Below are 22,844 nucleotides of genomic sequence, written 5' to 3' on the forward strand. Positions count from 1 at the left end.
AGGTCAATCACCCTTAAGGGGAGGTGCCAAAACCCCTTAGAGAGAGGATGAAGACATGACATTTGAATCTAGTGGCTAAAAATGAACCATTCATGTAGCACCCCACCGTAAAAGGGGATTGATCTTCACTCATTTCCTGAAATAAAGATCTTCACTCATTCCTGAAATAAAGTTTAAAAGCAGTTCATCCAGGGCAGTTGCCACCAGCACCCTAGAGTAGTATGGTGGAAACACACCACAATCTTTGCTTTTGGGAGGTCTTTTACCGGGCTGTCTACCAAAAAACTCAAATTCTTTTTTTCTAAGTGGGCACCCTGGTCTTAAACAAAAAAAACATGGTTTTTACAGTTAGGACGGTAAAAATTGGGTGATGCATGTGGTTTTTCATTGAAATTGTAGATATGAAGTTTGTTTCTGTGTAAAACAACTACATTCAACTTTATTTGGCTTTTATGTTTGATTTTTTGACAGCCTTTATAAAAAAACTGCTGGAGGGGCGCAGCTGAACAAGGTACCGGTGAACTGTGCACAAATCAAGGACTGACTGCCATAAGACTAACATTATCATTATATATGGTCTGTAGCAGAAGTGACAGCTGTTTGAAGTTTGGGCCTGGATGGCAACACCAGTTTTCCTGGTTCCCATTTTCTAGGCCCAAACTTCACATGGCTGTAACTTCTGCTACAGACCATATATAATGATAATGTTAGTCTTATGGCAGTCAGTCCTTGATTTGTGCACAGTTCACCGGTACCTTGTTCAGCTGCGCCCCTCCAGCAATTTTTTTATAAAGGTTGTCGTAAAATCAAACATAAAAATCCAAATAAATGTGAATAGAGTCGTATTACACAGAAACAAATTTCATATCTACAGTTTCAATGAAAAACCACATGCATCCCCCGATTCTTATCATCATAACTGTAAAAATAAAGTTTTTGATCAAAAACTGATGTTCCTTTCTAACTCGAAGCTTTCTGGCCAGCTCCAGCCTCGAAGGTCAGCTGTGCCTGATCAAAAGGACTGTCAACGTGGCTTGAGCTCAAGGCATCCTGGAATGAGGACACCTCTCTGAAGCATTTTGCGCATTTAATTAAAGTTTATTCTCACTCTCTCTCTTGCGACTTGAGTAAAAACTGCTTCGACCGTATCAGAAGGGCGCAGTCTGACAGACAATGGTTTCATAATGCAAGGGACACTGGTTCCATTATGACCATGGAAAGCGTTTTTTCTTGAGGTGCATATGCTTTCGCTTATCATCCTCATCGCTTTGTGAAACTCACTGTGTAAAGTTAGCTTTCCTGCAGTGCATTATGTAGCCACATTGAATGCAATCAGTGAGGTCCTGAAAGCTTCACTTTAACAACAGGAGTTACGTGCTCGTCAAGACCCTCGTCTCACAGCAAACTTCTCTTCACCAGCAGGCACAGGCTAGAGCCCAGTCAGCAGGTGCTGCAAAGACATGATGAGAGTATTTAAGCACGAACCTCAAGATGGAAAGGAGGCGGAGCAAAGAGCAAGAAAAATGCATCAGGAGGAGACTGCAAGCTCTGGGATTAGCAAGCTAGGTGTGGTGCTGTCAGGACACTGATGTCGCAACCCAAGCCTGGGAACAAGCGGAGCAATAGCGCGGTTGTTCCAGCCTCCTCTGGAACAGTGATTCAGCTTCTCATGACTACCATCTTAGCGACCATGACTGCTCTAAAAAATTTGTCACAATAGCAGTGAACCTTTCAGAAATACTGGACTGCAACCCAATAGATGGTATTCACTGAAAATTTCAGAGGGAGATTTCTTCACCAGACAACACTGGAAACCACCACGTCTGTGCCTGCGCATTGTGCCCACACCTCGCAGAAAAAAGAAAACCTCGGTGCATATCGTCTGCACCACTTCAGCCCGATTGTCGGCCTTAGTATTAAGAGAAGACCTATTAATTGCACTCAAATTACGTGGTGGTGCTCTCCTTGCCCTCAAGAACTTTGCATCACTGTAGAATGAAACTGCGGCTATGAACGAAAGCGACACGGCATGCCAGAGGCAACGCTGCAGTCGCCTGCGACTACCGATGTTGACACAAGTGTCGTTTAATGCACAGTTGAAAACCAAAACCAAATATTGCTTTCGAAGAAATGCTTTATGCACACGCCAATTTATAGTTATATTCTATATTTATATTAAATGAAGCCAGTGCACGTGATGCCATCTCCCGAGTTGTGCCATGCTTGCACCGCTCACCCCCTTGCTGGTAGCCATGTGCTCGTACCGTGGTCAACCTCAAGTCTTCACCCCTTTCCTTTGAAATCCTTTGTGTGCACGCACAACTCACCACATGCTGTCGAAAAAGAAGAAATAAAAACGTGCATCACTAGAAAGCATAGCTGCTACCCCAGCAACAAGTGGAGGGGGCACCCTTTTGTTTGTTTTGCCCGAGACGACTGTCCAGAATGGCGGATTACCAGCCCGCGCATGTGCAGATTGCTAATAGAAAAAGGTCCATTACCGCAATCTCATGGAGTCCGACGTATCACAGATGCTGCGGCACATACATGGCGGCGCACACACAGGGTCGCCCACTTGCCGGCCACACCAGTGAATACAACCTATGAAGTGCTATACCCACCACCGATATAGCATTATCTAGCTGCAGTCAGAAACACTTTTTTATATGTTTACACGTACTTTCAAGCGTTCAGAGGGTCAAAATGGCTGCTTGTCACTGCTTCTGACCGATCATCCATGGGTCGATCCCACCAATCTGGCTGCCACAAATCACAGTAATAACGCAGAAGTCTTCAATTGTGGGCCGGACTGACACACACGATTCGCGCCAGGGCTGTCAAACTGGCGTGGCAACTTTCTGATCGCGGCGTTAACACGCCACAGTGGTTCGAACACTTGCCCAGTATGAAGGTAGCTATTTCTGTCGTCGTTGGTTTGTCGCATAATGCATGCTTTACTGATGTTTAAGTGCAAGACCTGGCAAGCTTCTCTAGCTCGCCCAGAATTTCTCGATACGCAACTCTGAGCTGACGTGTGAGCACGTCTGTTTGTCGTGTGGTTCCTTGTTAATGAGCCAGACCATGCAACTGAATGGTGCGAATGCAGATTTGATGCTTTCAGCGCATTTCACTCGTTTCTTCGATCAACAAGAGAGAAACTGTCAGTAATGCTCGTAGAAAGACGGGGCGAGTCAGAAATGCTGCTTGGACACTTCCTAGTACCATATAAATAGTGTACTTAATCTTACCGAGAGCCAAAGCATCATTTTAGGTTGTAGTGAAACAGACCAGAAAACACCCCTGCCCTTTTTCTTGACCTTTCTCTTTGAAGCACTCCTTTGTTTATGTATTGAAAACCAATTTGTGCAGCGGCACACTTCATTAGTTATTTGTGTATATGGCTAATTTTTTACATTTTAACATTTATATGTTCTCATTGTAGTATGATACTAATCTTGATCAGTGCATTTTTGAAGCAGAGGTGGTTTTCTTCAGGTGGCAGTTCCTTTTCTCTACAAAAAAGGGCTTGCTGTAAACAGGATCAAACAACAAAAAAGGAAATCTGTTTTAAGTAAGGAGGAAAAAGGTTCACGTCAATTTATAGGGCTGAGACAAAGATTATGGCAGTCACTACACGTGCTGCGGTTCCCGTAGGGCTAACAAGCGATTTGCAAAAAACTGGACAACACTTCCCATGGTGCGGAAACCGAAGATGTACTCCTGCAATTAAAACACGGAATTATCGCTGCCCCTTCAAAGGTAGATAATTGAGCCATTTTGGCACTTGATCTTTAGAAAGCTTTGATCGCGTATCACACCAGGCTATTTTGTGTAACGTTGCCACTTTCACTCCGGGTCGCCGCACATACAACTATATCCGTAACTTCCTTTCGAACCGCACGGCTGTTATTCAGCTCGGTGACCTACAATCGGACACTATCCATTTCCCAACCATTGGCACGCCTCAAGGTGCAGTATTATCCCCACTCCTATTTAACATTGCCCTAATCCACCTTCCCAGTAAGCTCGCCGCGATCCCTCGCTTACTCCACAGCATATACGCCGATAATATTACGCTGTGGACCACCAGAGGCAGCGACTTTCAAATCGAGGAGGTTCTCTAACAGGGAGCTGACTTAGTTACCGCCGCCGCGCAAGTTGGGCTTGGATGCTCACCTGAAAAATCTGAGATTTTAATCCTCCCCGCCAAATCAACCAGCAACCCAGCCCAGACACCCACCATTGAGGTCCGCATTGATGGTAGGGATGTTCGCCAAGTGGAAGTCCTGAAAATACTTGGGCTCTGCATACAGCGCAATTTCGCAAACATTAAGTACCTAGCACAGCTGAATTCTCAGGTGAATCAGACGATCGCCCTCATCCGCAGGATTGCTGCCCGCAACAAGGGGCTCAAAGAAACGGAGCGTATCCGGCTGATACAGGCATTTGGGCTCAGCCTTCTCACTTACTCCCTCCCGTATCTCTTGCCCTCGCGTACCGAACTCTCTAAAGTCAACTGCCTCATTCGAAAGACCTAAAAAACGGCGCTACAAATCCCTCAGAGCACTACCACTGCCAGAATCGAGAAACTCGGCATTTACAATACTGCGGAGGAACTCATTGAAGCCCACCTTATCGGTCAGCTAAATAGGCTCTCATCCACCCCCACCGGTCACACTCTCCTTGTTACTCTTAACCTTAAAGCCCCTATCCTCTGTGATGACAGGCTCCCGGTAGCAGCCGACATTCATGGCTCCCTCACTATCCACCCTTTACCGCGCAATATCACCCTGTTTTCAACAAGCAGCGTAGGGAACTACGAGCACAAGCACTTACAGAGAAATACCCCGTCCACCCCACTACGGTTTACGTGGACGCAGCTTGCTATCGATGGCAGGATGCATACGCTGTCGCAGTAGTAATCAACCATTCCAACACTCCTCCTCTTAAATCCCTAACAGACCGCACCAACTGACCCGCTGAGGCAGAAGAGGCGGCAATAGGTGACCGGTAAAAAGCGCAAATGCTCATGGGTGCATGTCTGCTCCCGCGGAGTTCTGTTACTTCCGGTTCGAGAGCTCTCCTGGCCTCCCATATGCCGACGGCTTTCACGTGCGCTTGTGCTTGTTGTTTATCTGTTTCCACTGAAAAAAAAAACCGCTCATGCATCGCACATTCAATGTGTAACAACAATGAATTCTACTAGGGGCTTCTCTGAAAGGTTAGCACTCTGTGACAAATAAACAACACGCACACACGCGCGTGAAAGCCGCCGGCGTACGGGAGGCCAGGCGAGATCTCGAACCAAAAGTGGCTGGAGCAGACAACGTACCCATGAGCCTTTGCACCTTTTACCGGTCACCTATCGCGCTAGCCCTTACACATAGGCCGCCCCCTATCACTATCATCTCGGATTCGAAAACGGCCATTCGAAATTACGCCAGAGGCATGATCTCGCCCCTGGTGCTCAAAATTCTCCTCAAAAATCCTCCTACCATACAAATAAAGCTGATCTGGACTCCGGCCCACATGGGCGTGGGGGGAAACGAGGCAGCACATAGGGCCGCTCGAGAGCTCACCGTCCAAGCAGGCCCTAGCCTCGAACCCTTTCACGGAGCCCTATCAGCTTGGGACAGTCTCTTGACCTTCCAAGACATTACGGCACATTACCGCCTCTCACGCCGCTAGCTCCCCCCCGCACACCCGGATTTATCCAACAGGGAAGAACGGCTATGGCGACTGGTGCAAACCCATACCCTCCCATGTCGCTACCACCTGCACCGTATTTATCCTTCCGTCCACCCCTCCACCAACTGCACGGCCTGTGGAGCAGTGGAAACACTGGACCATCTTCTTTGGAACTGTCCCCCCAACCCCTATCCTCTCTTAGCAGACGGTGGGCACTGGGCTGAGGCACTGGGCAGGTCCGACCTGTCTACCCAGCGGGTGGTCACGGCGAGGGCTGCTGCGGACACCGGTACGCCGGTCACCACGTCCCCTAAGGGGCCTTTAAAGGCTCAATAAAATGTTTGTCCTCCTCCTCCCATGGTGCGGTCACATGCGGTTTTGCACAGATGGCATCTGGCCCCATTTTGTCTGACTGGCAATGAAAACTGCCTGCTTCAAAATAACTAAGACATTTTTTAGCCACATTTATATTCAGGCAGAAAGTGTTGTGCAGCCATTGCATGTAATGTTGCCTAGTATGAAAAATTGGGCTCAATAGGTTTCTGAGGAAAGCTGGTTTCGAGAATTGCATTGTGCCATAGGACAAAACAAAATTAACTATAAATGAAAAACAACACAACAAAAGTCCTGAGTTTTGCCATGCATATTTTTGTGCTCCTTTTATATCATGTTTACAATCAACATGACCATACTGTTAATTACATTGCACCTTTGGTCTCATAGGTCACCCAGAAAGGAAAACAACTGAAGTCGAGGAAGTAGTGTAAGGAAAATTCACTTTATATTGTAAAACAACAACAGTATTAATGTATTCTTGAAAGCGTAAGAAACAACAGCCTCGCCTGGACCTTTTGCAAATGTAAAATAGTTTCTTCTTGTCTTCTTTTTATTTTATGGTGAAGGAATGGGGCTGCTTCTTTTCCTGCAGCTTGTTAAGTTGGCCAATTTTTATGTGATCAGGTATCTAAGCATTCAGGAGTAGACGTGTCCTGATCAGGTATATCTTGAGTCCAACTGAGTAAAGCGTATTCTGATTTTTATCATGCTAAGGGTCATATTCCGAATGCTCCCCATGAGCACAAACGAGTTGCAGTGAATGAATGAAGATAGCACGGAATTCTTTTATCAACACGTAAATGCCTAAGACTAGTTCACATACTTGAGCAAATCACAAGCACGGCATAAACTTAATGCGGTTGCCCAGCAGTTGGGCAACACGCCACTATTTAAACTAAATGCATATGCTACTCGATAGTTTCCCTCCAGCTTAGAGACTGCCTTTTCCATGTATTTTCTAGTTCATAAATATACCATAGAATGCTTGGCTGCAGCAGCTCTCATAAATTACAAAAGGACAAGAATAAGATGGGCATTGCTTCCACAGATGATCCCTTTGTATCATTCCTGACATGAAATAGCCAAGTGAATCTTTGGACCTTGGTAACAAACTGTTTCAAAGCACAGTGCAAACCGTGATGAACAAACAGCATTGCATCAGGTGCATAGCCTGCGACACTGTGCAGCTGAAAAAAATATCTGTCTTTCTGCTTCATTTTCCTGTGTCTACATATGCAAAGTGCCTTTATTAACAATAAAAGCAGGGCGGTAGGAGGGGTGTAAAACGTTTAAAGAGCTTACTGCAAAATAATGTGACACGCTTTTTTTAAACATTATGTATGAGCTGCCTCACGTAAGAGGCATTTCTTACAACATTCTTAGCCCTGTATGGCTTTCTCACACAGCTTAGATGTCGTGCGAAAAAGGCAACTTAGTCTAACAGCTCAAGGCGAGGTAGGTGCACCTTCTCCCGTTTGCACTCAAGAGTTTACATGAGAAGGCATTAAGTAATTGCATCATAATCGAGTAAACTGAGGTCACTTCGCACTATGAGGCACAGGGCAGTGTGGTAGACCTCTCACTCAAGGATCTTTAGCGTAAACCAAGACATTGTGTACAGAAGGTTAATTTTTTTGGCTTTATAGATTCAATGCAGCCCCGGCAGCCAAGAATCGAACCCAAGACATTGTACATCCCTGCAGCCATAGGAAACCATGCGAGATCTGAGCAATCTGGCACCCGAGAAATCTCATTACGATGAATAAAGCTACCGTGCGATATTACTTAGTGTTTACAAAAACCAAGGATAGACAGCATAGGGGCACTAGATACATCCTTGCTTACACAAAACTCAAAAGTAAAATTAAGAAACATATATATATATGACGCGGCCATCCGAGGCACGGTATATCTATGGTGTTGACTAACACCATGTACTGTGCCCTGGCCGACCACGTAATTTGTGTTCCTGCCTCCACTGGAAGCTGGAAAGCACTGTAAACGGCCCTGTGGTCAGCCATAACCCATTACACGCCCAAAACTACAGTGCAAACTTTGTCGTGACGGAAACCACGTACGGTGCTGTTTGCACGAAGGTCACGCCAGCCCACCTCATAGATTGTGCTATATCGGTAGTGCATATAACAATTTCTGGTGGGACTTCACTAGGTGGTACATATAGCATCATCCATAAATTTTCAACAGTAAAAAAATGAAGGTAGTAATTAAGCAGTGCATGAGCTATCCCTACCTCTTCATTGTTTCACTAGCTACTGAAAGACTTGTATTTGAAAATGTCAGGCTGGAATGGATGCATAGACCAGGTTGGTTTTTTGACATTGGCATAAATAACTAAACTTGATTTTTAGTACACACGCTGCTGTCTTCATGGCTATCAACTACCGTGTTACTGTAAACCCTCGCTTGAAATGTACACGGAGTGAGAATGCACTGGTGGATCTAAAGTATACCATCAAATAGAAGCCAGGAAAAGTCGGGAACCCGTTTGGTTGTGACAAGTGGCCTGCACTAGAATGGCAGTTCCCACTAGAATGGCAGGATGAGTGCTGCAGGCAGGCTAGGGGCACTGTGACTGCAGTCGGGAGATGCTGCAAGAGAAAGAAATGGAACATGAGGAATGAAGCACCGTTGAGGCAGCAGTAATAAACAATCTAGGATGACTAAAAAAGGGGCAAACGAAAGCGAAGACCACACAAGCAGTGCTCTTGCCCGCCCTGCGTTATCCGGGTCGTTCCCGCTGAATTTCCACCAGTTATTGAACGCCGATTGGCCCCACTATTAAAGATGAAAACACATAACGACGTAAGCATTCCTTGGCAGGCACTCCTGGCAGCAAAAGTGCTGGATGCAGCAACGAGTGCAACAGGCTAAAGTAGCGTGTTACAACGCCCTCACGAACCACACGCACACACGAAAACCTTGCCAACAGGGACCCGTCACGCTCCTAACTTCACCAACAGATCGTACTGCAAGTTCATTTTCGTTACAATATTAAGATCGGTTAGCACAAGGCACGTTGTCTAGAAAAAGCGTCGAGGAAAACAAGTGATGTTAATGACGCCACATTAAAGAGACAAGGAAACGTCATGGGCGAGACGGGTTTGCAATGCGAGCGAGTTTCCGCGCCGTGCAACAAACCGTCAACAGCTCGCGATCGCCGACAGACGCGAACGAGCAGCATAAACAGCGACAATAATGCAAGACGGGGAGAACGCGCCGTTAAGAATTTCGTAAACGTCGCTAATATAACTGCCGCGAGCAGAAAGCAAGCTTTGCAGTAGGAGATATGCGAACTGATTGCAAACCCGCCAAAAAACACTCACCTGGTCGGCCGATGGTGGACAGTTGAACGCCCACAGATAACTGCAAAGCTGTTGTGCCAGAAGACGCTGGAGCTGTTGAACGACGACTGACAGGGCGACAACCATCGCCAGTTTATGAATTCTTGCGTTGATCGCATAAGTCGAACGCGACTACTTGAATCGCTACGGCACGTACGCCGTGTAGGCAGCACTCGGAAAAATGTAAACATACCGCGCGGGAACGCTGCGAGCAAACGTGACGTCACATCCGCCTAGCGATGCTCCTCACCCGCCCAAAAGGTTGGTTAATTCCTCTCCTGAAGGGCAGGTCCATAGTTAGGGTATCGCACAGGGGGACACAAAATTAGGTGTTATTTATGTTGGTGGCTTTATTAGTAAAATTGAATAATTAACTTTTTAGAGGGTGCAGTAAGCAGCCGTGTTTGTAAGAAAAGGTTAGACGCAATCGTGTTTCTACTCAGTTTCGTTTGGCAGAATTCTTCAAGCGCATCCGCGCTCCGAGATATCGAACTGTGAAGTTTAATTGCCGTTCGCATGATTACACATGCTAGGTAGTGACGACGTGCGCAAAGCTCCTCCCTTCTGTTCTGTGTTTCGACAGCGGTTCCGAGTGCTGCAGATTGCGATAACGCCAGCAAGACTGAAAGGGTGCCAGTTATCACTTTTGCCTCTGCTTCCACTCCTTTGTCAAACTAAACACCGTACACAGCAGCCACGTCACTGAAGGGAGGAGCTTCGAGCCGGTCTTCGCAGTCTAGCATACGTTGCGAACGGCAACTGGACTTTCGAGTTCGATATCTCGGAGTACGCATGCGCTAGGAGAATTCTGTCAAATGAAACTGCGTAGAAACACGATTGCGTCTAACTTTTCAATACAAACATGCCTGCTTACTGCAGCCTCTAAAAAGTTCATTATTCAATTTTGCTTAATTAAGCCACCGACATCAAACACTGCCACCTAATTCTGTGTCCCCCTGGGCGCATAACCCCACGGTAGAGATGGTCTTCACGTTCATCTAAGCGCCTAATTTAAAAATAACTGATGACTTATGTGTGATCACCTTCTATAGTGACTGGGTAAAAAGAATTCAGCCTCTGACGTTCCCCGTTTCTTTATAATGAAAGAATAACGAAAATGACGCAGTAAATTATGCCCTATATTTTTATTTCATCAAATACGTATCAACGGCTATGTAAAAACTGCACGACTTTTCTACATTCCGCTGACCCTGTTTTTCGCGTTCATATGCGTACGGATGACAAAAAAAGACAATTCTTGCGAGTTGTTGCCACGCTTCCAGCACTCAGCTTTCAGGACCTTGACAGAAGTCTCCAAAAAGAAACAGCTGTAACCCTCCTAAACTTATTTCGCTTATGTCCACGCGTAATAAAAGTGAGCCTGCGATACTGGTCACCAGGCTGTGCAAAATGATACCATGTAGGACAGTGAAGAAGTACATGATAAAACCAGCTGAAAGCCTGAAAGCCTGCGACCCAGGTGATAAATGTGGCCAAATTGTAGCGATATTAAACATGCGAACTACAGTGTGTCTATTAAGCACTAATTCTCGGGGGATACCCGTTATTATTTGATGTTCTGAATATTCGGTCGCACCGCAAATACTTTTCCTTTGTCATTCCGGCGTTTCGGCTCACGTTGTACATGGCTCTACTCTACACTTCGTCACTGTTGCGTTGCGCAGACCTGTAGCTCGAAATGAAACTCACACGAAAATAGAAATACAAAAAATACCAAGAAATACGCACTAGCTAATTTTGCACTTCAGTAATTTTACTAAGAGTCTAGCGGCATGTGCTCGACAGCAGCGTTGCTGGCAATATTATAATGCACACGTTGGGTATTCAAACAAACGGCCATTGCCACGTGGCAGACTTGATATCAATCCGGAAACTAAAGCGACAATAGATGCAAATATAACTAAAAGGCTATTTTAGGTGCGATACGACTTTCTTCGTGGTAGGACCGCTTTCCTGTGAAATATAGAAAACAATATTCACGATAGAAAATAACAAGGGTTGCGATTACACACAGAAATATTGCTGTGATAAGCCGGTTTGGAAATGAAACGGGGACGCTCGACGCAACATATGACAAATGGCGCCTCTGTCATATGTTGTTAACATATGACAGTTAACAAACGCGAATTAAGCCATTTCCTTCCTTAGGCTATGTTCCGACTACCGACGTAACAGCCATATCGTGAGCTATGGACGTAAAAAAACGGCGTGTCACGCAGTTCGGTTGGCTGAGACGTGAAATGACGTCATTCTTTAAAGTTATTACGGCAGTTGCGGCAACAGTCTGAACTCGATCTTACGCGTGCGAGCGAGAATAAGCGTCGATATGCACTCACAGCGCATTACTCCAAGCTGAGTATACGCCCTGGCCGACGCACTGCACGGCTGCGAGCCTTCTCGTCGCGAAGACCGTCTCACACGTATCCCTAAATCTTGTGCGCAAACCACTTTTTTTTTTCTATACGCATGCAGTATCGCAAAAATGCGCAAGTTAAACGGAGTGGCAGCAGATGACGCGAGCCCCGAAATGGAATTATGCCGGGTATCTGCAGGTTATTTAGGAAGGCGTGGGCCGACGTTACCGTCCGCGGCAGATCCACGGTTTATCGACTTTTCGCTCGAAAGCGTATAAAACGCGCCTGCAGAAACGTTTATGGAAGCGATACGGCACCAAACTCAAGCTACGCTCCAGATTTCCTCAGCTGCATGGCGCAGCGCACGCGCGGATGAGCACTCGTGCACGCGTTTACAGAGTGCGCCATTGGATTGGATTGGGACACACTTTATTTGTGCCTGCAGTCGGGCGCTCGCGCGCACCGACGAGGCAGCAACTTTTTTTTTCCTTCCAGCCCAATGACAGAAACGGGGAGCGCGCCTGAGCGCTGTAGTAGTAAAAGAAAACTACATATATGTTACACACGCGCTATTAATTTTAAGGAGCCTTCCACGCGACTGGGCACAACCATCTTCGGCGGCCTGCTGCTCGCATTAAACTTGCGCACGATCGGGGCGCGAAGGGTATACAGGGAAGATCAACGCCGATGGCTGGCGAAGAAGGTCTGTAATGCGAAAGCGCATTTGCCGTGAGCGCTGGAGCGTTCCGACAATCTACCAGCCACGACATTTCCCTTGGCAACAAAATGGATAAACACTGGTACTGATAACAGAGCAAGGGTGCGGTGCTCGACGACGCCTTCTCGCCAACTGCTACAGAAAAACATGGCGGCTGCCGGAAACCACAGCACACGCGTAGAAGGATCCTCTTACAGAGATGGGAATTTTATCTGCTGTCGACGCGAATCTGTCAACGTCACCTTTTGGCTCCAATTTTCTTAATGAGTAATATCTCTCAAGGCCACGAGATCTGTTTATACAAAAAGCAATAGCCTTAGATTTAATACTTGATAGCGTAACCATATCTACTTATTTTGGCATCGCGGCATCGTTTTATACTTCTATGTGGAGAGACAGAATGAACGCGTAGCTATGCGTTACAGTAGATAGAGCATTTGCGTGGACGCCATTTTAAAGGAATTTTAATACAGCGAGTGCGCCAATGTGGGCTAGGAGCCCGGCGGCTATAGCGGGCCAAAATTTGTACCACCGAACGACGGTCAGGCTTCTAGGAAAAGCTGCGCATCCCAGCGCGACCATGAAGGATCTAGCGGCAAGGCTGTTCACTAGCGCCTCACGGCCACTCTATAACAACAATGAGCCTATATTAGTTACATGCCCTGCCGGGTCGCCGCGAATTACCTTGCAGGGAAGATAAAGTGATGAACAACGGTAGCCAGGGGGCACAAGAATGGACCGCCTTAGGCATCAGCATGCACCCCGTTAGGCTGCACACGGCTAGCGGTGGCAACGCGGTATATACTGCGCTTGATACTCGCCGCTTGTGCGGCGCCGCGCAACGCTCCGGGCCGCTCCTGTCTTTCAGCCGCCATGTCTTCACACTAAGAAATCCCCGTGGAGCGTCTTCACTAGAATGCTCCAGAATGACCGATCGAAGTGACCAAGTGTGCGCATTTGGTGAATGACGAAGCTCAACGTATGATATTTGACTAAAAAAATGCGCATATGCGTACGAACAACACGCGAGGCGTGAATGCCGCTTTGCATTGCGCCCTGTACCTGCGCACATGCCCTTCGCATGGCGTAGCGGCAAGTTGCGGGGCGCACGCAGTTCATCTTCCCTTCCTTTCTTGATGACAACTGCTTTGTCTTACAACTCGCACTAACGACAGATTTGAAAAACCATGCTGTCTTAAATGCCGACTTGCTGGTGACCACGGCTTCAAGATCAAGTGACAGGATGACTAGGGATTTTAAACAGCATTGAGGTTTGCTGAATGTTAGGCTGGTAGACCACCTTGAGGCTTCCGATGGGCCCTTTTCGGGGTCCGATCATTGGATTGTTCGAATTTTTAATAACCCATAGAACATGGGAAAAAGAGTGTGTGTTCAATAGTCCTCGAAGCTTAATACTCACACTCAGAAATGTCTCGGAGCTTTCTGCCTGATAGCAGGCAGGAAGCTTATCGGCCGGAGCTAAACTACGGCCCCGACGACTGATGTTCGTGGTCTCGGCCCTTCATCGTTCAGCACATCGCCACGGTTGGGCATGGCTGATATAGGCGGGCTCAGGTTCCGCGGTGTCAAAGTCCGGCCACCCGCCGTAAGTCTGCTAGAGGCACGTGCCTTGCGCAGGGCTTTACGCGCCGAAGCTGCGCCTTGGCTACGAGGTGCACGGTAATGGAGGGCTACGGGTTAATTCAGACCATCTCGGAATCTTCAACGTGCCCCAAAATCTCCATACACTCGCGTTTTCGTTTTTCGCACTCAGAAGAAAAGCGGCAGCCCTGGGTTTAGCAGCACGACGCCTTAGCTACTGAGTCACCACGATGGATATCGTTGGGAATTCACTAGGGGATAGTGGTCGACGTTCGGATGACGTTTTTCAAAAATCTTTCGAGAAACACACTGTGTGCCACATTAAACTGATAGTCATCAGAATAAGAAACGTTGTGATATCGGAAGCAGATCCCCATCCGGTTAATAGTAAGGGCATCTTCAAGGGTACTGATACATTATCGGAACAATCACATCTGAGGCGTTTTGTGTAGCATGGGCACTGGGGACAGGCGCTCCTCTAGTTAATGGCAAGAAACTGTATAGGTTATAATAATCTCTTCTGGGAATAATGCTATCTACGTAGGGCTAGGTCAGTCTGCAGCGCCAGCTAGACGTGCTTCCAAGCTAAGTCAGGACTTCTCTGTTATCTCTCTCCGTGGCGAGTCTCTGCGTATACGTATGGTGCGTCACGTCGGCTGGTGCCTACTGCTACATTTTTTTTTTACAGTGAGCATAGAGGTACCGCTAATTTGGTGGAGAATAAAATGCCATCACAGTCCTCATTGCGCATAACCATTGTGTTCCTAGCTTTGCGAAAGTTCCAGCACGGGTTCCCTACGTTCCCTTCGCGGTCCTTTCCCCTTACGCGTGCACCTCTGGAACCCGTGTCTGGAGCGCATTAAGTGAGCGTACAACAGGGCGCACGATCTCAGTCTTCCTCGCGTTTCGCGCCATCGAAAAACTTTCTTTCCTCCCACCAGCCTTCCTGGTATGGACGAGATCAAATTTTCGGCTCAGGCAGCGCCGGATCAACCTGCCCCGCCCACAGCTGCTATGAAGGGCTGCCCGCAAGGAGAGGGCTTACCATTACAGGCTCTTCACAGCGTGAAGACGAGAGCGAAGACTAGAGAGCTTGCGCCTGTGAAGTTTGTTTTTCTCGCGCCACCAGCCAATCGGGGGGCTATCGTATAGTGGCTCGAACAGAGATTTCCATTTCCCCCCTCCTTTCCCGTCCCCTCTTTCCAACAACTTTGTTTTCCGGCCCTTCATGAGCCGCCTAGGGTGGATTATTATTTACGTCGATAGCGCCGTCAGTCGTCTGTTTGCGCAGCACTGCATGCCCCTGAGCAAATGTTTAGCCCGGTCGCTGCCGACGCTGCACACCGGCATTGGCCAACGGGCGGGGAAAGGCGGGAGTGGCGCTTCCAAGGCACCTTCCATCACTCGAGACAATCCAAGGCAGAATGAAAAGGGCACTGGAAAGGGCCCCTGCGGATTATGCATGCGGATTCCAGCGGCGCAGTCTCGATTACCCGGCAACGCCGGCAGTTAAATTTATGCTGGCCGTCTCTGCATATTTTGCGAGACGGGGCCGTACTATGCACACGTCAGTATATCGGGAGTTTAGCGCCGAGCCTAGCTCGTATTATACGCTCGCCAGGAAAACAGCGCGCGCCGGCGGGACAGAGAGCAGGAAACCTTTGCCCTACCTTCTGGACGTCGGGCGTGAAGATTTCCTTGGGGCCTTTCTCAATGCGGTCCAGGGTCTCGAAGTTGCTGCAAAGAAAGAGGTCACGCTGAGTGCGGAGGTACGCACAGGTGCGCGTGGATCGATAGCAGTGACCAAGCCAGCGCTGCTTCCTCCTTGGAATGGTAAAGCCCTTTGCGGTGCAAGAGATGTTCGCGCAAAGTCCGTACGGGCCAGTGCGCGTCAAGCATGCACGCACCTACAGGCATAAGGATGGTACACGAACGATTCCGGCGAGAGACCTGGTCTAAAGGCTCTCAGAAAATCTCCCGTGTAGCAGCATGGGCGTAGCGGGCCTTACAAATTTCTTGGTACCACTAAAATATCGCTGGCCCTTGCGTATGCTTTGTGCTTTAGCTTTGCAATTTAGAAACCACAAGTCGCTGGGTAATGTGAGAAAAAAGCTAAGTGTAAGTACGCTATTCTGTCGATCGCTCTCTGTCTTGGAAGGTTTGGGACCGGCACAAAGCCACGGAGCTTCTGGGCGACACACTGAATGGAAGGAAAACACAGAGAAGTCGGCCTGATCGTATAGTCTCTGACGTGCTACTCTGTGTGGGGGTGGGGGAGGGGGGAAAAGAGCATAGATGGAGAGGGTGACAGCTATGATGATGGACATAGAGGGGATAGTATATACAAAATGCCTATGCCATGTACAGTACCTGTTCAATAGTTCACCACAACACTACAACAGCTAAGACCACGCTACCACGCAGATATCAATTCTAAAAGCGGAGCACTACTCAAAAGTTCAGTAGCCTCACCGACAGTTTACTTTAATTAGCAATCCATCTGGGAAACGCAGTTCTTTTTCTTTTTTCTTTTTTTTTTTTGGGGGGGGGGGGAGGGGGAGTGTGGCGCCCCACAATGGGGCAAATTTTTAAGACTGTCTTTAGATCTTGTTAAAGGAGAAGAAAAAGCATCGTCCGCAACAGACCAAATTAGGTGTGCAGTCAACAATCCTTCTGAAGTGCGGAAACAGCCGCGTTCGCAGGCAATGATAGCGCAATGCGAACTGCGCAAATGCCGATATTCGCTCCCCAAATTCACAAAGGAAAAACGCACCCTGTAGTACTGGAACAGGCTGGACAAGCAATGATTGTTAGCCATTGTGCAAGGGACGAAGATTAATTAGTAGCAGAGGGAAAAGATGGAAGCAGCATTTTTACCAGTGCGGGATGCTAGTTCTAAGGTTATTGTTTTATGAGGTTCAGGCGGAGCTTAAGTGACTGATGAAAGACAACCCACACCGGGCTTCACATGAAAAATTGTTGCCGCGTCTTACCCGAATTCACCCCCCCCCCCCCACACACACACACACTAAGAGAGTTTCAAAAAATGCAGAACATTACCGCCCTAAATCTGCTTTCGAATACAGTGCGGGTACAGACAGGTACGTATGCACGCAGATAGCTTCACGCCACAGGAATGGTTCCCTTAATGCTAAATTAATTGATGCTAATGAAACTTAGAGCACATCATCTTTACGATATTAGCTTCGTTTGTGGCTTACGTCTACGTCTTTGTTGAGGAAAGAACACAGCAAGAAAGAAAAACCGGGCCCTCAAAAATATTAATTAGTGCCGCGACCCGCGAGTCTTAAAATTTTTCGTCGCTCATTATAAATTAAATGTGGTTTCTTCCGAAGCTGCTGGCAAACTGCGCATAAAAAAAACTAATAAACGTAAGGCGACAGGCAAAAAAAAAGACATAGGCACGGCGTTTCTTCGTGTGTAAAATAAGACTTGGAGCAATTAAATCATCAATCAGCCCGCAGCGCCTGGCGAGAGGAGCATCTGACAAAAAGTAATGGCAGCGAAGAAGCACGTGGGCAGGTTTAATCAGATGAGCACAAAACAAATTTGTTCAGAATTAAGCTGCGTTGCCCAGCACTTAGCCCATGGTATTTCGGGAAGACGAGGGTACAGTACTTCAGCTCTTCCGTGGATTCCGCCTTAGCAAAGAAAGCCGGAAAGTGTGCCGCTAAGAGTTGCAGACGGCGGATTTAATTAAATTCTAGTGTACGGCTGACTAATTCTAGTGTTTGCCTCGGTCGCATAAAATCCTTTTGTCGAAGGGTATGTTTAGACACTATTTCAGCCTAAAAAAAGTGCTCGACACACTTGTATTTTGCGACATGTCTCTGCTAAACATTCATATTCAACGTGTAATCTACTCTGCGAATACTGAATTAATAAGCCGAAAAAAATCTATCGACCGAGCCTTCAGCGACATGCACAAAAACGTGCAGCCGGATTTCTTTGCGCTCAATCTTTGTGAGCGTTATTAAGCAAGCAGTAAAAGAGTCATTTATCATTAATAGCTTCGAATTCCTTGGCTATAGTTTACGTCCAAGCAAAATCTTTGAATCCGCGAAGAAGCTTTAAATCTGCCAAAACGGCACATGCGCTGCGGCCACTCATAAGCGGGTTCCCTCATGAAAGCACATTTCGGGAACGAGACAGCACGCAATGTTGAAGTCGTGGATCTTTCTTTAGAACAAAACTCTGAGCAGGCCGTTTTAAATTCGAGACAGTGAAAACTCCATATAAAGACAATACGGCAAAGTGTCGCTAAGTTTGTATGATTTTCATTGGCAGCATCGTATTTCGCGATACATTTGAAGGTACGTGTTGATTATTTGCTTTTAACTTTCTAAAAATAGCCCAGTTCGACAGTCGGGTAGTCTCTCTGCCATGGCTAATTATAATGCCAGAACAGTGGCCCCACTAATTTTGTGGGTTTGAGAAAGAGCTGCATCATCCGACGATTCTGGGCGCCTTTGCTCTGGGCTAGGAGACCCCTGCATCTGTGCCCTGATCCGGATGGGAAGACACTCAACGGCGCGCGTCAGCGACGAGAAGCGAATAGGATGTCTTACGGAAACGACTGACCGGCAGGGACCAACCGCCGGGTCCAGTGGCAGAGCCAGAAATTTATTTCGGGGGGAAGGAGGGGGGTTCAATTATGTCGTTATATATATATATATATATATATATATATATATATATATATATATATATATATATATATATATATATATATATATATATATATATATATATATATATATATATATATATATATATATATATATATATATATATATATATATATATATCAAGGTTGCAGTCGTCATTGCCAGTGCTATTCGGCTGTTTCCGAAATATTTACTAGTGCCGAATGACGTGTGTTTGTCATGTTTCTTTGATACAGTGATAAATAAGCGAAAATATAAGTGGAGAAAAAATCCGCCGTTTTTTCCGGGAGCGGGAGTCTAACCCACATCTCCGCAATAACGTGTGCGGTGCACTGACCATTATGCTATCCCGCAGCGGCTCCCTTCTCGACTTTTAAAGCGGGGGTTATATTTACAAGTGCTCTGAGGACATCCATTACGAGGGCTCTGGCTCCAGCAGTTCGGATATGCCAATTGCTAACTCCGACCTCCGACCACGTCTTGCGTGGCGGCCGCTGGGAACAAAGACGTTCTACGTCTCCCGCGGTGGTCGAGGGGCGGCGCTAGTTGACCGTCCTCAGAGCACTTGTAAATATAAACCCCCGCTTTAAAAGTCTAGAAGGGAGCCGCTGCGGGATAGCATAATGGTGAGTGCACCGCACGCGTTATGCGGAGATGTGGGTTCGAGTCCCGCTCCCGAAAAAGACGGCGGATTTTTTCTCGGCTTATATTTTCGCTTATTTATCACTGTATCAAAGAAACATGACAAACACACGTCATTCGGTACTATTAAATATTTCGGAAACAGCGGAATAGCACTGGCAATGACGACAGCAACCTTGATATGTGTCTTTACCGAGTCCCTCGTCCCGTATCTTTCTGTTCTGCTATATATATATATATATATATATATATGAGAGAGAGGTTCTAGAAAGCCATCATTACATTTTATACACATTTCCTCATAAGGAAGAGAAGCAAACATCTTTCAATGAAATTTTGGGAGGGGAGTTTAACCTTGGCTGCGCCAATGGCTAGGCCTGTGCGCCCCTGTACTTAGAAGTACTTTTATATACGGAGCGGGCGACAATATGGTGGTGTAGCCATGCGGACCTTAGTGGTAGCCCAACTGTGCAGCGGGCCTGGTTTGCAACCGCGAGGGCGACGGGAACAGTAAAAAAACGGCGCTTCGCCATGCCGGGTCGTCAACTATGCAAATAAACTCATCACTCGCTCACACGGAGTGAGAGTTGATTTATTGATTTGTTTTTGCGACGACAGTTGCCCCAATGGAAGTTGGTGACGCTGTCACGACGGGGCGACCGTAGTTCCTGTATCATAGCTTCCCTACTGGGAAACGCATACAGTATAATACGCACCCCCGTCGTCCGCGCCATGGCGCTGTGCCCGTGCAAGCGCGGCCAGCCCTACGAAGCTAAAGTTCCCCAACACGTATGAGGTACACAGGAAGAAACTTGAGCGCGAAGGAGGATTAGGAAGGAAGAACCACCCCAGTCGTCCCCTTGCTTTTCCCTCACCTCCATCACTTTTCACGAGTACATCAAGAAACTTGCTTTTGTACGGTCGATTAGTTCTGACAGGCTATCACATTTGATTCAAATTTTATTCTTGTTAATCAAACTTGAGTTCCTCCTACGTGTAAAAGCTGTGGTAGTCGAAATTATCGGGTATATAAAGCCGACAGTAGCGCAAACGCGGACATATGGGCATACAAACACGAAAAAATGTATATATGCGCATACGTATATAAGCAAGTACGTAGCCTGCAAGAACATCAATGACCATACGATTACCATTAAGAAGTATGCACCTTTGCATATAAATTTTAAATGATAAAGCGTTAAATGGCCCATTAAGCAAAAAAAATGCCGCCGTCATGTCTGTAGCAGCAAAGCGGCTCCGAAGATGACCGACGTCGCCAAGAAAATAAAACTAAAGCAGCTGAGTACAAGACAAACTTTGGGAAATTCGGGACTGGATGAGAAATGAACCCACGGCCTCCAGAATTCTAGCCGGAATGCGAGTTCCTAACACAAGTACGGCTCCATGGTTCCGGCTGACTAAGGTGGACGTAGTGAGCGCCTTGTGGCAATCGACTTGGAAAACGCCGATAACCTGTACACGGAGCGTGGCGTAGAATGAGTTCGATGTTGCTTTACGCGTTGTCAGGTTCAACGTTAAGGTCGCACAATGTTTAAAGGTTGAGTATACATAGAGCCACATACCCACTCATGTTGACTGGCCAATTTCTGCCGTCAGAAGCACGCAGCCGTTTCACAGATTCCCGTTTGGCTGCGACGCCAACATCGCCAACCATAATTCTCATATAGTAGGATTACTCAGTGACAATTCTAGCTGTTGTCAGAGGTTCACAACCCATTCACCAATTCTGACTGGGTTCGATGTCAACCTGCTCACACTGTGGTGTCCAAACGGACGTTAACGCCGTCGCAGTGCTTAGGTGTCCTGAGAATTCTTTTTTAGTACGAGTAGAAATATTGTCGACCTGTCAGCTCGCAGCGACCCATGTGGTGCGGACAGCTACGAAAACTGTGGACACCTATGGCCCAAAATACACGATGACAGCAAGCAGCATGTTCACCTTAAGATTGACTTGACTGTAAGCGGTTTGCTCGGGGCGTGAGACAGGCATATTCTTTGGGCTCCCTGAAAAAAGAAGACATGAAGACGTTAACATCGTTATTAATTAAACGAGAGAAAGAGGGAAACACTTTGATAAGAAAAAAAGCAGAGAGGTTTGCTTAAGGTAAACCTCCCACCAGCAACTGTACAGACACAATATAGGAATAGGGGAGGAAAAAAGAATAAATGGTGACAGCTAGGAAGCAAACTGTGTATACATACGTAGAATACAATTACATTTGTAGCGTCGTAAGTCAAGTTCTACGTGCGCAACTCTTACTGCGCTGTTAGCCGCAAACATCTTAAAAAGACAAATATTCGCGGATTTATTCGCGTAAAATTGGTAACAGAAGCTGGTATTCGTGAGCCACATTTTCACGCTGGTGTTTTTTTTTTGTGCTTTACTGTGATAGGCTTGGTCATTAAAATAAGTTTTAATCTGCGATACCCTGGTCATAGCCACGAAACAGTCTAGAATAAAACAAAACGTAATGAAAACACAGACACGTTGGCAGGAAACCGCATAAAATGTGCTAGCCTCCCTGTTTTTGTTGATTATGGGTGAACTTTTAAACATGAAGTTTAAAATGGAGATGAAAGACTGGAAAAAATCAAGTGCCCATGTCTATAAGTCGGACCGGGTGCTTTTAGGGATGTGCTTTCCGTTCTGAGATACAGGAGCAGTCACCGATTCCCTACATCTTAACTAGGTGCTTACGTTTATTGACAGAGAGGGTGACAACAGAATACAGGTACTAAATGACCACCCAACTTCAGCCACCACCGAATCAGCAGTAGCGGTAGAAGGAAGAGAACCTACAAATGAAACTGATGAACTATCGTAGAAAACGACGGAACTTAGTGAGGAGCGCAGGAATATGATAGAGTCAGAAACGAAAGAGCAAATAAAATCGGCGGAGTTCAAGTTTTTTTTTTTCGACTCGGAAGTGTTTTATTCCGGGATTCACGAAGATTTCACTCACGTCGTATCCGTCACGGAAGTGACGCCAGTACAGCGAAGCAAGCGGCCTGTAAAGGGTGCACCCCAGCACACAGGATGTTCTTGCGGGGAAGCAACCTTTAGTACTAAACAGTACGTTCTTCTTCGGGTTGTTCGTTTTCGGGTTTTTATATACTTCAAGACGAAATTGTTTTATGCCGGGAAACACCAAGATTTCACTGGCGTCATATCCGTCACGGAAATGACGCCAGTACACCTTCGCCGAACCGACCCGTCAGCAGGACGTCGTTCGCCAAGCACAACCACAAGACAGCCGCCGACCCGCAAGCTATGCTCAGCTGCAGATTTCGCTGCACATTTCACCTTCGTGTTTTACCGATTCCTATGACGGATGAATCAACCACAGTTTTTTTTTACTCCTATTTTCACCCAGTTAATAATTAATATCGACATTTTGCTCATTCACGCGCC

At 46.8% G+C, this 22,844-nt stretch overlaps 2 protein-coding genes across 4 annotated transcripts in view; both read right to left on the reverse strand.

Annotated features, from left to right (window-relative positions):
- Window positions 1–22,844, reverse strand: part of LOC144150782 (GTPase-activating Rap/Ran-GAP domain-like protein 3) — a 751,818-nt gene that overhangs the window by 74,732 nt on the left and 654,242 nt on the right. For both annotated transcript variants that reach the window (XM_077682183.1, XM_077682182.1), the window contains exons 7-8: window positions 21,372–21,436; window positions 15,752–15,818 (exon numbers count right to left, since the gene is read on the reverse strand). In XM_077682183.1, coding sequence (XP_077538309.1) covers window positions 15,752–15,818; window positions 21,372–21,436 — 132 coding nt within the window. The remainder of the gene's footprint in view (window positions 1–15,751; window positions 15,819–21,371; window positions 21,437–22,844) is intronic.
- Window positions 807–9,642, reverse strand: LOC144150756 (uncharacterized). Of its 2 annotated transcripts, XM_077682180.1 has the most exons (4): window positions 9,369–9,642; window positions 8,496–8,633; window positions 2,237–2,333; window positions 807–1,450 (listed from the first exon to the last, which is right to left on the reverse strand). In XM_077682180.1, exons 1-4 carry the CDS (start codon window positions 9,471–9,473, stop codon window positions 1,413–1,415), a joined length of 378 nt encoding a protein of 125 aa, XP_077538306.1. In that variant the 5' UTR covers window positions 9,474–9,642; the 3' UTR covers window positions 807–1,412. The 2 variants fall into 2 exon arrangements, with proteins under 2 accessions (XP_077538306.1, XP_077538307.1); XM_077682181.1 differs by lacking the exon at window positions 2,237–2,333.

The sequence above is a fragment of the Haemaphysalis longicornis genome, unplaced genomic scaffold (assembly GCF_048455015.1).
Source record: "Haemaphysalis longicornis isolate Haplotype H1 unplaced genomic scaffold, Haemaphysalis longicornis Haplotype H1 scaffold_1, whole genome shotgun sequence".
NCBI classification, from domain to species: Eukaryota; Metazoa; Arthropoda; class Arachnida; order Ixodida; family Ixodidae; genus Haemaphysalis; species Haemaphysalis longicornis.